This window comes from Berghia stephanieae, chromosome 9, assembly GCF_034508935.2.
Source record: "Berghia stephanieae isolate SIO BIC M18660-M18661 chromosome 9, UCSD_Bste_1.3, whole genome shotgun sequence".
NCBI lineage: Eukaryota > Metazoa > Mollusca > Gastropoda > Nudibranchia > Aeolidiidae > Berghia > Berghia stephanieae.
This window is the reverse complement of record NC_088368.1, coordinates 48,033,851-48,049,438: the sequence shown is the minus strand read 5'-3', so window position 1 is coordinate 48,049,438 and position 15,588 is coordinate 48,033,851. Positions and strand designations below refer to the sequence as shown.

Below are 15,588 nucleotides of genomic sequence, written 5' to 3'. Positions count from 1 at the left end.
CACCTGGAACAGCTCAAAAGGCATCAATTACATCAGCCACTAAGTACATGGTTGGTGAAAAAATTGTTGGAACTTTTTGAACACGCGAAAATAGACACAACAGGACAAAAATATGGATACAACACAGATATGACACGTCAATTGACTAGTCAAATCATGTCACTTTCCCCTACTTATTTATAATGAGGTCCTTATTGTATGGTACCAAAAAAAAATTCCCAATTATTTGAGGGCCCAGGTCTGAGTTGTAAAATGAAAGGAAGAGAACAATTCCTACCCTTTTGAAGGATGTGTAACTTCGCTCCTGTTTGTGTTAAATGTTTACGCTGATTCTTTCGTTTATTTGGATTAATTCTTGAAGAAGAAGAAGAAGAAGAAGAAGAAGAAGAAGAAGAAGAAGAAGAAGAAGAAGAAGAAGAAGAAGAAGAAGAAGAAGAAGAAGAAGAAGAAGAAGAAGAAGAAGAAGAAGAAGAAGAAGAAGAAGAAGAGCTGGTGCGGTTGTGTGAGAGCTTTCGAAGAAGAATATATATTTCGAAGAAAATAAATAATTATTTCGCATTAATTTTTTTCCGTCTCACATTGGGACGGAACCAAAGAAATATAGAGACTGAGAAAAGAACCGGAGATATGCATGTGTGTCGGTAGCAAAATAGAGAGAAACCTTCCGATCAGGTTCGACACACTTCTGTGTGTGCGTTATTTACTGACTAGGTGTGTGTGTGTGTGTGAAGACGACTCGTGCGAACTTTGTGACCCTCTCTCGCTGGCTGTGGCACAGTAGCCAGACAGTGAATACATCCACGTCTAGCGGAGCATGTAGGTGGCATGATAATATTATAGCTAACCGATAGACGGTAAGTTTTGTTTTGTCTTTGATGCGACAAATAACATTTTTCTTTTTTTTTTTAAAGTCGGTCAGCATTTGAAACGGAATAAAATCTAATTTTTCAGAAATCCTTCGACAATAGACAGAAGATTTACAGGCCTGTAAGTACACTGACGGTGTACTCTTGGAATCGACATCTAATCCCTATTTCAACTATTCCCCCTTTGGCTTTCTTTTTCTTGGATACTTTAATTGTAATTCTAGAACTTTTTACTATCCCATTTTCTTCCTTTTTACTGGCGCTGATATGACATAAATTCAAAACAAATTTGTATTTAAAAGTATATTCCAGTGAAAATGAAATTAAAAGTATGATTTATGGTATGATTTTCAGATTTTGTTTATAAGTGGATTCTGATCATATTGGTCTTTAACATACCTGCCAACCCATAGTGAAAAAAAATAGGAGGCTTCTTCAAAGATAAAAAAAAAAATATTCTAGGGAAAAAAAGTAGGGGTAAGCAATGTTAAGAGGAAAAAAAGTAGGGGTAAGCAATATTAAGAGGAAAAAAAGTAAGGGTAAGCAATGTTAAGAGGAAAAAAAGTAGGGGTAAGCAATGTTAAGAGGAAAAAAAGTAGGGGTAAGCAATGTTAAGAGGAAAAAAAGTAGGGGTAAGCAATGTTAAGAGGAAAAAAAGTAGGGTAAGCAATGTTAAGAGGAAAAAAAGTAGGGTAAGCAATGTTAAGAGGAAAAAAAGTAGGGGTAAGCAATGTTAAGAGGAAAAAAAGTAGGGGTAAGCAATGTTAAGAGGAAAAAAAGTAGGGGTAAGCAATGTTAAGAGGAAAAAAAGTAGGGGTAAGCAATGTTAAGAGGAAAAAAAGTAGGGTAAGCAATGTTAAGAGGAAAAAAAGTAGGGTAAGCAATGTTAAGAGGAAAAAAAGTAGGGGTAAGCAATGTTAAGAGGAAAAAAAAGTAGGGGTAAGCAATGTTAAGGGAAAAAAAGTAGGGGTAAGCAATGTTAAGTGGAAAAAAAGTAGGGGTAAGCAATGTTAAGTGGAAAAAAAGTAGGGGTAAGCAATGTTAAGTGGAAAAAAAGTAGGGGTAAGCAATGTTAAGAGGAAAAAAAGTAGGGGTAAGCAATGTTAAGAGGAAAAAAAGTAGGGGTAAGCAATGTTAAGTGGAAAAAAAGTAGGGGTAAGCAATGTTAAGTGGAAAAAAAGTAGGGGTAAGCAATGTTAAGAGGAAAAAAAGTAGGGGTAAGCAATGTTAAGTGGAAAAAAAGTAGGGGTAAGCAATGTTAAGTGGAAAAAAAGTAGGGGTAAGCAATGTTAAGTGGAAAAAAAGTAGGGGTAAGCAATGTTAAGTGGAAAAAAAGTAGGGGTAAGCAATGTTAAGTGGAAAAAAAGTAGGGGTAAGCAATGTTAAGTGGAAAAAAAGTAGGGGTAAGCAATGTTAAGTGGAAAAAAAGTAGGGGTAAGCAATGTTAAGTGGAAAAAAAGTAGGGGTAAGCAATGTTAAGTGGAAAAAAAGTAGGGGTAAGCAATGTTAAGTGGAAAAAAAGTAGGGGTAAGCAATGTTAAGAGGAAAAAAAGTAGGGGTAAGCAATGTTAAGTGGAAAAAAAGTAGGGGTAAGCAATGTTAAGTGGAAAAAAAGTAGGGGTAAGCAATGTTAAGTGGAAAAAAAGTAGGGGTAAGCAATGTTAAGTGGAAAAAAAGTAGGGGTAAGCAATGTTAAGTGGAAAAAAAGTAGGGGTAAGCAATGTTAAGAGGAAAAAAAGTAGGGGTAAGCAATGTTAAGAGGAAAAAAAGTAGGGGTAAGCAATGTTAAGAGGAAAAAAAGTAGGGGTAAGCAATGTTAAGTGGAAAAAAAGTAGGGGTAAGCAATGTTAAGAGGAAAAAAAGTAGGGGTAAGCAATGTTAAGAGGAAAAAAAGTAGGGGTAAGCAATGTTAAGAGGAAAAAAAGTAGGGGTAAGCAATGTTAAGAGGAAAAAAAGTAGGGGTAAGCAATGTTAAGAGGAAAAAAAGTAGGGGTAAGCAATGTTAAGAGGAAAAAAAGTAGGGGTAAGCAATGTTAAGAGGAAAAAAAGTAGGGGTAAGCAATGTTAAGAGGAAAAAAAGTAGGGGTAAGCAATGTTAAGAGGAAAAAAAGTAGGGGTAAGCAATGTTAAGAGGAAAAAAAGTAGGGGTAAGCAATGTTAAGAGGAAAAAAAGTAGGGGTAAGCAATGTTAAGAGGAAAAAAAGTAGGGGTAAGCAATGTTAAGAGGAAAAAAAGTAGGGGTAAGCAATGTTAAGAGGAAAAAAAGTAGGGGTAAGCAATGTTAAGAGGAAAAAAAGTAGGGGTAAGCAATGTTAAGAGGAAAAAAAGTAGGGGTAAGCAATGTTAAGAGGAAAAAAAGTAGGGGTAAGCAATGTTAAGAGGAAAAAAAGTAGGGGTAAGCAATGTTAAGTGGAAAAAAAGTAAGGGTAAGCAATGTTAAGAGGAAAAAAAGTAGGGGTAAGCAATGTTAAGAGGAAAAAAAGTAGGGGTAAGCAATGTTAAGAGGAAAAAAAGTAGGGGTAAGCAATGTTAAGTGGAAAAAAAGTAAGGGTAAGCAATGTTAAGAGGAAAAAAAGTAGGGGTAAGCAATGTTAAGTGGAAAAAAAAGTAGGGGTAAGCAATGTTAAGAGGAAAAAAAGTAGGGGTAAGCAATGTTAAGTGGAAAAAAAGTAGGGGTAAGCAATGTTAAGAGGAAAAAAAGTAGGGGTAAGCAATGTTAAGAGGAAAAAAAGTAGGGGTAAGCAATGTTAAGAGGAAAAAAAGTAGGGGTAAGCAATGTTAAGAGGAAAAAAAATAAATAAATTTACCCTAGGCATTGCGGCGCAAGCATCTATAAATAGATCTATAACCCGCAAGCAACTATAAATAGATCTATAACCCGCAAGCAACTATAAATAGATCTATAACCCGCAAGCAACTATAAATAGATCTATAACCCGCAAGCAACAATAAATAGATCTATAACCCGCAAGCAACTATAAATAGATCTATAACCCGCAAGCAACTATAAATAGATCTATAACCCGCAAGCAACTATAAATAGATCTATAACCCGCAAGCAACTATAAATAGATCTATAACCCGCAAGCAACTATAAATAGATCTATAACCCGCAAGCAACTATAAATAGATCTATAACCCGCAAGCAACAATTGTTGAGGTGAACTGGCTGACCAATGGTATGAGGTATGATGGATGTGCCAAGGTGAGGTCTGAATAATGATGTGTAATTGTAAATGACAATCCTTTCCTTCAGTCAGGGAGAAAACAAAACGGATTCTATCAATCAGAAAATCATACAGGCAAGCAAGTGGCTTCCAATGATATTTAAAAAAAAAAATTTTAAATGTTGAACATTTTTTTTTTTTTCAATTAATTCATTAAAAAATCGGAGTTTCCCAAAATCCGGCGGGATGAGGAAATTTTTTTTAAAAATCGGGGTAAATCCGATTTGATCGGGGTACCTGGTAGGTATGCTTTAATGGGGAGGCAAAGATTTCCATTCGTCTGGGCCACTGTATTAAAAGTTCTAAGTTTGTTTCTTAAGGGTTTTACTGTACTTGCAACACACTTAGGTCATGGCAGCGCCAGTAAAAAGGAAGAAAATGGGATAGTAAAAAGTTCTAGAATTACAATTAAAGCACCCAAGAAAAGGTAAGACAAAGGGGAATTGGTTAAAATAGGAAACATATGTAGATTCCAAGAGCACACTATCAGTACATAGTTTGAAATCACCTACAAGTCTCATCCTGACACAAGTATCTGTCATCTGCATTTTTTGCGGCCCAAAATTCTAACTATAGATAGTTCGAAGATGACGTCACTCAAGCCTTTGTTATTGTTTTTGCCATCCGCGTTTGTGAGTTGTTCTCACTAAATTGTATTAACCAGACTATAAAAGTTCATGGTTACACAGAGTTTGTGTGTTGGTCCGTTATACTTCCGGATGGCAATGTTGTGAACTCCTTGGCCAAGCGCATTCTATCTACACATTCGACTGTTTCCCTCCCTCATAATTTTACCCATAAAATCATATTTTCAACATATGCAACCAATCCAAAATTTCAAATTTAATATTTGTTGAATTTATGGAGACTTATCAAGCTAGCAGATAACAATGTCAAATTGAATGTAAGCTTCAAATGAAATGGACGTTTCGGGTTTCCCCTTTATCAACAAAACAGGATGAATGAAAACACTACGGACGATTGTTTCACTCATCCTGCTTATTTGATAAAGAGGAAACCTGAAACATCTATTTCATCTGTTTTTGTAATTAAATTGAAGCGTACATTCAATTTCACATTGTTATTTATTTCTTCGAGCTTCGAGCAGCGACATTTACATCAAGCTAGTAGAGGGTATGAAAATCTTGAAATTACTGTGACACTTATTATATATCTGGCTACGCAGATTCTCATTTAGGTGGAGACGATATTTAATGACCTTGAACTTTAAACTTTCCCCCTCAACCCCGTCCCCCTCTTTTTAAATTGTTGTTTTACAATCTGTTGCCTTGAAGTCAACATTCCCACATGGTATTTTGGACCTCAGATCGTTTTAAAATAAAAGACATCATTCCGCTTGGCAAGCCTTTAATAAGCCCTCGTTTTTAACCCTCGTTTTTAACCCTCGTTTTTAACCCTATCCTTACCACCTGCAGCAAAATCGCATGGGTGCTAGCAGGAAGAAGTGCTGAAACCTGAAACTAAAATCTCGACACTTTGCCAAACCTGAAAATGTTCCCACTGAAAATGCGGCCTAAACTTTACTCTTATTTCATCACCGTTTTTATACCATTATTAAATGATTACACAGCAAACATATTGACTCAATGAGGAAATTAATTTGATTTTAAAACCAACTTATAATACATAGTGAAATACTCACAGTGCAGTTGTCTCTCTCTAGGGGAGCCAAAGAACAGAGAGAGAGAGAGAGAGAGAGAGAGACAGAGAGTACCAGAGGTACTCCCTCAACATTTTTTGAAAAAATTAGTGATGGACACTGAAACCAGAGATATTTGACTTCGAGATACTGCTAAACGGAATTCCAGCAGGAACCAGAAAACTGGCACCCATGCAAAATCGTCACATTTGTTACGACACAAAATACATTTTTTTAAAATTCAGATTTATTTTGTAATTCACAAACTTTGAAGAATGATCTTTGTTTAATTAATAAGAACATAAAGTTGTTTTGTAGAGAGATTGATTGAGTTTTAAAAAAATAATTTTTCTGCTGGGTAAGCCTGGCATTTTGGGGGAATGCTGAAATGATCGGTAAGGAGAGAGATAAGCCTGTAAAAAGCCCTAGTTTTTGATGGGCTTCAGACGTCCCAGGTCTCATCCTTCATGGTCGTGGCCTTTTGGACTTGTCAGATTAGCATCATAATGATATAACAATTACCTGGCAACATGTAGGTACAACAATTGTGATTAATTAATTTTAAAATGTTTAAAAAATGAAATAATAACAAACGTGTAAAAAGATAAATTGGTTGGACTGTAGCCACGACAATGTGTACAATGGTGACTATTTTACTTAAACACCTGACACCCACCTCTTTGGTTGGACTGTAGCCACGACAATGTGTACAATGGAACACTGGTGACTATTTTACTTAAACACCTGACACCCACCTCTTTGGTTGGACTGTAGCCACGACAATGTGTACAATGGAACACTGGTGACTTTTCTGAATTAAAAATTCACCCCATACACCGGAGCATACTCCATGTCTCAACCGTTTCTATGTTATATGTTTGTGATGAGAATATTGGCTATTAAGCTTAACTGCTGGTCAAAATTACTTCGCGATGGTGGTGAACGAATCGGCGATCTCAAGAAGTGGGTGAGAGAGGGATCTAGAAATGACTTTGGGTTTGAAACGAATATTTTTGTGTTCGTGGATAGCTCACACGGTAGAGCCACGCTCTCACCTGCCAGGCAGAGTTGTCGTACCAATAAGGTCGCAGGTTCAAACCCCACCACCGCCGCGAAAATTTTTTTTTTATTCTCTATTGTCTTCTGGCACTTTTCTACTCACTTCATATCTTGTTGTTACCAACATAAGTGCCTGCTCCACTCACTTTTCTGAATTAAAAATTCACCCCATACACCGGAGCATACTCCATGTCTCAATCGTTTCTATGTTATATGTTTGTGATGAGAATATTGGCTATTAAGCTTAACTGCTGGTCAAAATTACTTCGCGATGGTGGTGAACGAATCGGCGATCTCAAGAAGTGGGTGAGAGAGGGATCTAGAAATGACTTTGGGTTTGAAACGAATATTTTTGTGTTCGTGGATAGCTCACACGGTAGAGCCACGCTCTCACCTGTCAGGCGGAGTTGTCGTACCAATAAGGTCGCAGGTTCAAACCCCACCACCGCCGCAAAAAATTTTTTTTATTCTCTATTGTCTTCTGGCACTTTTCTACTCACTTCATATCTTGTTGTTGACAATGTGTACAATGGAACACTGGTGACTATTTTACTTAAACACCTGACACCCACCTCTTTGGTTGGACTGTAGCCACGACAATGTGGACAATGGAACACTGGTGACTATTTTACTTAAACACCTGACACCCACCTCTTTGGTTGGACTGTAGCCACGACAATGTGTACAATGGAACACTGGTGACTATTTTACTTAAACACCTGACACCACACCTCTTTGGTTGGACTGTAGCCACGACAATGTGTACAATGGAACACTGGTGACTATTTTACTTAAACACCTGACACCCACCTCTTTGGTTGGACTGTAGCCACGACAATGTGGACAATGGAACACTGGTGACTATTTTACTTAAACACCTGACACCCACCTCTTTGGTTGGACTGTAGCCACGACAATGTGTACAATGGAACACTGGTGACTATTTTACTTAAACATCTGACACCCACCTCTTTGGTTGGACTGTAGCCACGACAATGTGTACAATGGAACACTGGTGACTGTTTTACTTAAACACCTGACACCCACCTCTTTGGTTGGGACTGTAGCCACGACAATGTGTACAATGGAACACTGGTGACTATTTTACTTAAACACCTGACACCCACCTCTTTGGTTGGAGTGTAGCCACGACAATGTGTACAATGGAACACTGGTGACTATTTTACTTAAACACCTGACACCAACCTCTTTGGTTGGACTGTAGCCACGACAATGTGTACAATGGAACCCTGGTGACTATTTTACTTAAACCCCTGACACCCACTCTTTGGTTGGACTGTAGCCACGACAATGTGTACAATGGAACACTGGTGACTATTTTACTTAAACACCTGACACCCACCTCTTTGGTTGGACTGTAGCCACGACAATGTGTACAATGGAACACTGGTGACTATTTTACTTAAACACCTGACACCCACCTCTTTGGTTGGACTGTAGCCACGACAATGTGTACAATGGAACACTGGTGACTGTTTTACTTAAACACCTGACACCCACCTCTTTGGTTGGACTGTAGCCACGACAATGTGTACAATGGAACACTGGTGACTATTTTACTTAAACACCTGACACCCACCTCTAGCACTGGTTGGTGACTATTTTACTTAAACACCTGACACCCACCTCTAGCACTGGTTGGTGACTATTTTACTTAAACACCTGACACCCACCTCTAGCACTGGTTGGTGACTATTTTACTTAAACACCTAGACACCCACTCTAGCACTGGTTGGTGACTATTTTACTTAAACACCTGACACCCACCTCAAGCACTGGTTGGTGACTATTATACTTAAACACCTAGACACCCACCTCTAGCACTGGTTGGTGACTATTTTACTTAAACACCTAGACACCCACCTCTAGCACTGGTTGGTGACTATTTTACTTAAACACCTGACACCCACCTCTAGCACTGGTTGGTGACTATTTTACTTAAACACCTGACACCCACCTCAAGCACTGGTTGGTGACTATTATACTTAAACACCTAGACACCCACCTCTAGCACTGGTTGGTGACTATTTTACTTAAACACCTGACACCCACCTCTAGCACTGGTTGGTGACTATTTTACTTAAACACCTGACACCCACCTCTAGCACTGGTTGGTGACTATTTTACTTAAACACCTGACACCCACCTCTAGCACTGGTTGGTGACTATTTTACTTAAACACCTGACACCCACCTCAAGCACTGGTTGGTGACTATTTTACTTAAACACCTAGACACCCACCTCTAGCACTGGTTGGTGGCTATTTTACTTAAACACCTGACACCCACCTCTAGCACTGGTTGGTGACTATTTTACTTAAACACCTGACACCCACCTCTAGCCATGCAGAATGGATAGGGGCATAGGAAAGCCCTGTTTTCTTGAAGTTTGTAAATTTCATGACTGGATTCAGTTCACGAAGTCTTAGGATTGGATTGGTTTTTCTGTTCCTCATCTCGGCCATGCCTGAAAAATATGATGAAATCATCAAAAAGAATACAACCAACAAAAAAAATTAATTAATTAAAAATTAAGCATTTATATAGTGCATTTTTCACCAAACCCGCTTAAAGCTATTTTTGGAACTCTCTCCCATCACACGTGAGATGCTCGGATTCGTTGATAACGTTCAAATCTCGCTTAAAGTTTTATCTTTTCATGTCATAATGTTGCAATACTATTTTCATATTTTGTTGATGAGACATGATGCCTGTTAGTGTTAAGAGATATTACATTTTTTCCGACAGAGACAACGCTGGTAACGGCCAGGTACTCAATTTACACCTGAGTACGGTGAGAGAATGTGAGTAAAGAGCCCTTTCCAAGGACTCAACCATGCGCCGAGTGAGGCTCGAACCCAAACAGCAAGAAAGAGGCTGTAGATACCAACAGCAAGAAAGAGGCTGTAGATACCAAACAGCAAGAAAGAGGCTGTAGATACCAAACAGCAAGAAAGAGGCTGTAGATACCAAACAGCAAGAAAGAGGCTGTAGATACCAACAGCAAGAAAGAGGCTGTAGATACTATACCAACAGCAAGAAAGAGGACTGTAGATACCAAGCAGCAAGAAAGAGGCTGTAGATACCAATAACAACAGCAGAGAGGGCTGTAGATACCAAGCAGCAAGAAAGAGGCTGTAGATTACCAAACAGCAAGAAAGAGGCTGTAGCCAGATACCAAAAGGCAAGAAGAGGCTGTAGATACCAAACAGCAAGAAAGAGGCTGTAGATACCAAACAGCAAGAAAGAGGCTGTAGTACCAAACAGCAAGAAAGAGGCTGTAGTACCAAACAGCAAGAAAGAGGCTGTAGATACCAAACAGCAAGAAGAGGCTGTAGATTACCAAACAGCAAGAAGAGGCTGTAGATACCAACAGCAAGAAGAGGCTGTAATACCAACAGCAAGAAAGGGCTGTAGATACCAAGCAGCAAGAAAGAGGTGTAGATACCAAACAGCAAGAAAGAGGCTGTAGATACCAAGCAGCAAGAAAGAGGCTGTAGATACCAAACAGCAAGAAAGAGCTGTAGATACCAAGCAGCAAGAAAGAGGTGTAGATACCAAACAGCAGAAAGACGCTGTAGATACAAGCAGCAGAAAGAGGCTGTAGATACAAGCAGCAAGAAAGAGGCTGTAGATACCAAGCAGCAAGAAAAGGCTGTAGATACCAACAGCAAGAAAGAGGCTGTAGATACCAACAGCAAGAAAGAGGCTGTAGATACCAAACAGCAAGAAAGAGGCTGTAGATACCAACAGCAGAAAGAGGCTGTAGATACCAACAGCAAGAAAGAGGCTGTAGATACCAAACAGCAAGAAAGAGGCTGTAGATACCAAGACAGCAAGAAAGAGGCTGTAGATACCAAAGCAGCAAGAAAGAGGCTGTAGATAAATATCCAAACAGCAAGAAAGAGGCTGTAGATACCAACAGCAAGAAAGAGGCTGTAGATACCAACAGCAAGAAAGAGGCTGTAGATACCAAGCAGCAAGAAGAGGCTGTAGATACCAAACAGCAAGAAAGAGGCTGTAGATACCAAACAGCAAGAAAGAGGCTGTAGATACCAAAAGCAAGAAAGAGGCTGTAGATACCAACAGCAAGAAAGAGGCTGTAGATACCAAACAGCAAGAAAGAGGCTGTAGTACCAACAGCAAGAAAGAGGCTGTAGATACCAACAGCAAGAAAGAGGCTGTAGATACCAAACAGCAAGAAAGAGGCTGTAGATACCAAACAGCAAGAAAGAGGCTGTAGATACCAACAGCAAGAAAGAGGCTGTAGATACCAACAGCAAGAAAGAGGTGTAGATACCAAACAGCAAGAAAGAGGCTGTAGATACCAAACAGCAAGAAAGAGGCTGTAGATACCAACAGCAAGAAAAGGCTGTAGATACCAAGCAGCAAGAAAGAGGCTGTAGATACCAAGCAGCAAGAAAGAGGCTGTAGATACCAAACAGCAAGAAAGAGGCTGTAGATACCAAACAGCAAGAAAGAGGCTGTAGATACCAAACAGCAAGAAAGAGGCTGTAGATACCAAACAGCAAGAAAGAGGCTGTAGATACCAAACAGCAAGAAAGAGGCTGTAGATACCAAACAGCAAGAAAGAGGCTGTAGATACCAAACAGCAAGAAAGAGGCTGTAGATACCAAACAGCAAGAAAGAGGCTGTAGATACCAAACAGCAAGAAAGAGGCTGTAGATACCAAACAGCAAGAAAGAGGCTGTAGATACCAAACAGCAAGAAAGAGGCTGTAGATACCAAACAGCAAGAAAGAGGCTGTAGATACCAAACAGCAAGAAAGAGGCTGTAGATACCAAGCAGCAAGAAAGAGGCTTAGTACCAAACCTGAAGAAAGCGAATACCAACAGCAAGAAAGAGGCTGTAGATATCAAACACGCACACAAGAGGCTGTAGATACCAACAGCAAGAAAGAGGCTGTAGATACCAAACAGCAGAAAGAGGTGTAATACAAACGCAAACAGACTGTGAGTTTACAACACGACAGCACTTAAGCACGTGGTGACTATTTTACAAACACATGAAAGAGGCTGTTAGTACTTTTATAACACCAGAAAAGCTTGTGATACCAAACAGCGAAACGAGGTTGGTAATACTAAACAGCTGAAAGCTGTAGTCCAGCAGAAAGGGCTGTGTCCATAAAGAAAGCCTGTTGATACAAGCAGAAAAGAGCTGTAGTACCAATCAGCATGAAGGTGTTGTACTCAGCAGCAAAAAAGTGTAGAACCAAAACAAGAAACTGTAGAACCCAAACAAAGAAAATGTAATACAAACAAAATAGAGCTGTGTACTAATGTCAGCTAGAAGAGTGTAGATACCACAGCAAGAAGAGCTGGATCGAACGCAAGAAAGAGGCTTTGATAAAGCACAGAAGAGCTAGTTCCAAGCAGCAAGAAAGATGCTGTAGTTACCAAACAGCAAGAAGAAGCTGTAGATACCAACAGCAGAAAGAGGCTGTAGATACCAAACCAAGAAGAGGCTAGATACCAAACAGCAATGAAGAGGTGTAATACCAACAGCAAGAAAGAGGCTGTAGTCCAAACAGCAAGAAGGGCTGTAATATCCAAACAGCAAGAAAGAGGCTGTAGATACCAAACAGCAGAAAGAGGCTGTAGATACCAAACAGCAAGAAAGAGGCTGTAGATACCAACAGCAAGAAAGAGGCTGTAGATACCAACAGCAAGAAAGAGGCTGTAGATACCAACAGCAAGAAAGAGGCTGTAGATACCAAAAGCAAGAAAGAGGCTGTAGATACCAACAGCAGAAAGAGGCTGTAGATACCAAACAGCAAGAAAGAGGCTGTAGATACCAAACAGCAAGAAAGAGCTGTAGATACCAAACAGCAAGAAGAGGCTGTAGATACCAAACAGCAAGAAAGAGGCTGTAGATACCAATGCAAAGCAAGAAAGAGGCTGTAGATACCAAAAGCAAGAAAGAGGCTGTAGATACCAAACAGCAAGAAAGAGGCTGTAGATACCAAACGCAAGAAAGGGCTGTAGATACCAACAAGCAAGAAAGAGGCTGTACAACAATGATACCAAAAGCAGAAAGAGGCTGTAGATACCAACGCAAGAAAGGGCTGTAGATACCAACAGCAAGAAGAGGCTGTAGATACCAAACAGCAAGAAAGAGGCTGTAGATACCAAACAGCAAGAAAGAGCTGTAGATACCAAAAGCAAGAAAGGCTGTAGATACCAAACAGCAAGAAAGAGGCGTGATCAACACAGAAAAGTGTAGTACCAAACAGCAAGAAAGAGGCTGTAGATACCAAACAGCAAGAAAGAGGCTGTAGATACCAAACAGCAAGAAAGAGGCTGTAGATACCAAAAGCAAGAAGAGCTGTAGATACCAAACAGCAAGAAAGAGGCTGTAGATACCAAACAGCAAGAAAGAGGCTGTAGATACCAAACAGCAAGAAAGAGGCTGTAGATACCAACAGCAAGAAGAGGCTGTAGATACCAACGCAGAAAGAGGCTGTAGATACCAAACAGCAAGAAAGAGGCTGTAGATACCAACAGCAAGAAAGAGGCTGTAGATACCAAACAGCAAGAAAGAGGCTGTAGATACCAAACAGCAAGAAAGAGGCTGTAGATACCAAACAGCAAGAAAGAGGCTGTAGATACCAAACAGCAAGAAGAGGCTGTAGATACCAAACAGCAAGAAAGAGGCTGTAGATACCAAACAGCAAGAAAGAGGCTGTAGATACCAAACAGCAAGAAAGAGGCTGTAGATACCAAACAGCAAGAAAGAGGCTGTAGATACCAACAGCAAGAAAGAGGCTGTAGATACCAAACAGCAAGAAAGAGGCTGTAGATACCAAACAGCAAGAAGAGGCTGTAGATACCAAACAGCAAGAAAGAGGCTGTAGATACCAAACAGCAAGAAAGAGGCTGTAGATACCAAACAGCAAGAAAGAGGCTGTAGATACCAAACAGCAAGAAAGAGGCTGTAGATACCAAACAGCAAGAAAGAGGCTGTAGATACCAAACAGCAAGAAAGAGGCTGTAGATACCAAACAGCAAGAAGAGGCTGTAGATACCACAGCAAGAAAGAGGCTGTAGATACCAAACAGCAAGAAAGAGGCTGTAGATACCAAACAGCAAGAAAGAGGCTGTAGATACAACAGCAAGAAAGAGGCTGTAGATACCAACAGCAAGAAGAGGTGTAGATACCAAACAGCAAGAAAGAGGCTGTAGATACCAACAGCAAGAAAGAGGCTGTAGATACAAACAGCAAGAAGAGGCTGTAGATACCAACAGCAAGAAAGAGGCTGTAGATACCAAACAGCAAGAAAGATGCTGTAGATACCAAACAGCAAGAAAGAGGCTGTAGATACCAAACAGCAAGAAAGAGGCTGTAGATACCAAACAGCAAGAAAGAGGCTGTAGATACCAAACAGCAAGAAGAGGCTGTAGATACCAAACAGCAAGAAAGAGGCTGTAGATACCAAGCAGCAAGAAAGAGGCTGTAGATACAAACAGCAAGAAAGAGGCTGTAGATACCAAACAGCAAGAAAGAGGCTGTAGATACCAAACAGCAAGAAAGAGGCTGTAGATACCAAACAGCAAGAAAGAGGCTGTAGATACAATGATACCAAAAGGCAAGAAAGAGGCTGTAGATACCAAGCAGCAAGAAGAGGCTGTAGATACCAATGATACAACAGCAAGAAAGAGGCTGTAGATACCAAGCAGCAAGAAAGAGGCTGTAGATACCAATGATACCAAACAGCAAGAAGAGGCTGTAGATCAATGATACCAAAAGGCAAGAAAGAGGTGTAGATACAACAGCAGAAAGGCTGTAGATACAAACAGCAAGAAAGAGGCTGTAGATACCAAACAGCAAGAAAGAGGCTGTAGATACCAAACAGCAAGAAAGAGGCTGTAGATACAACAGCAGAAAGAGGCTGTAGATACCAAACAGCAAGAAAGAGGCTGTAGATACCAAACAGCAAGAAAGAGGCTGTAGATACCAAACAGCAAGAAAGAGGCTGTAGATACCAAGCAGCAAGAAAGAGGCTGTAGATACCAAACAGCAAGAAAGAGGCTGTAGATACCAAACAGCAAGAAAGAGGCTGTAGATACCAACAGCAAGAAAGAGGCTGTAGATACCAAGCAGCAAGAAGAGGATGTAGATACCAAACAGCAAGAAAGAGGCTGTAGATACTAAGCAGCAAGAAAGAGGCTGTAGATACCAAGCAGCAAGAAAGAGGCTGTAGATACCAAGCAGCAAGAAGAGGCTGTAGATACCAAGCAGCAAGAAGAGGCTGTAGATACCAACAGCAAGAAAGAGGCTGTAGATACCAAACAGCAAGAAAGAGGCTGTGATACCAAGCAGCATGAAAGAGGCTGTAGATACCAAACAGCAAGAAAGAGCTGTAGATACCAAACAGCAAGAAAGAGGCTGTAGATACAATGATACCAAAAGGCAAGAAAGAGGCTGTAGATACCAAGCAGCAAGAAAGAGGCTGTAGATACAATGATACCAAACAGCAAGAAAGAGGCTGTAGATACCAAGCAGCAGAAAGAGGCTGTAGATACCAAGAGCAAGAAAGAGGCTGTAGATACCAAACAGCAAGAAAGAGGCTGTAGATACCAAACAGCAAGAAGAGGCTGTAGATACCAACAGCAGAAAGAGGCTGTAGATACCAACAGCAGAAAGAGGCTGTAGATACCAAACAGCAAGAAAGAGGCTGTAGATACCAAACAGCAAGAAAGAGGCTGTAGATACCAAACAGCAAGAAGAGGCTGTAG

General features: G+C 40.1%; 1 protein-coding gene across 1 annotated transcript in view; it reads right to left on the bottom strand.

The window, feature by feature from the left end:
* The window catches only part of LOC144979268 (uncharacterized), a 34,496-nt gene that overhangs the window by 2,257 nt on the left and 16,651 nt on the right, over nucleotides 1-15,588 (bottom strand). Inside the window, exon 9 of the mRNA XM_078925882.1 lies at nucleotides 9,169-9,299. Coding sequence (XP_078782008.1) covers nucleotides 9,169-9,299 — 131 coding nt within the window. The remainder of the gene's footprint in view (nucleotides 1-9,168; nucleotides 9,300-15,588) is intronic.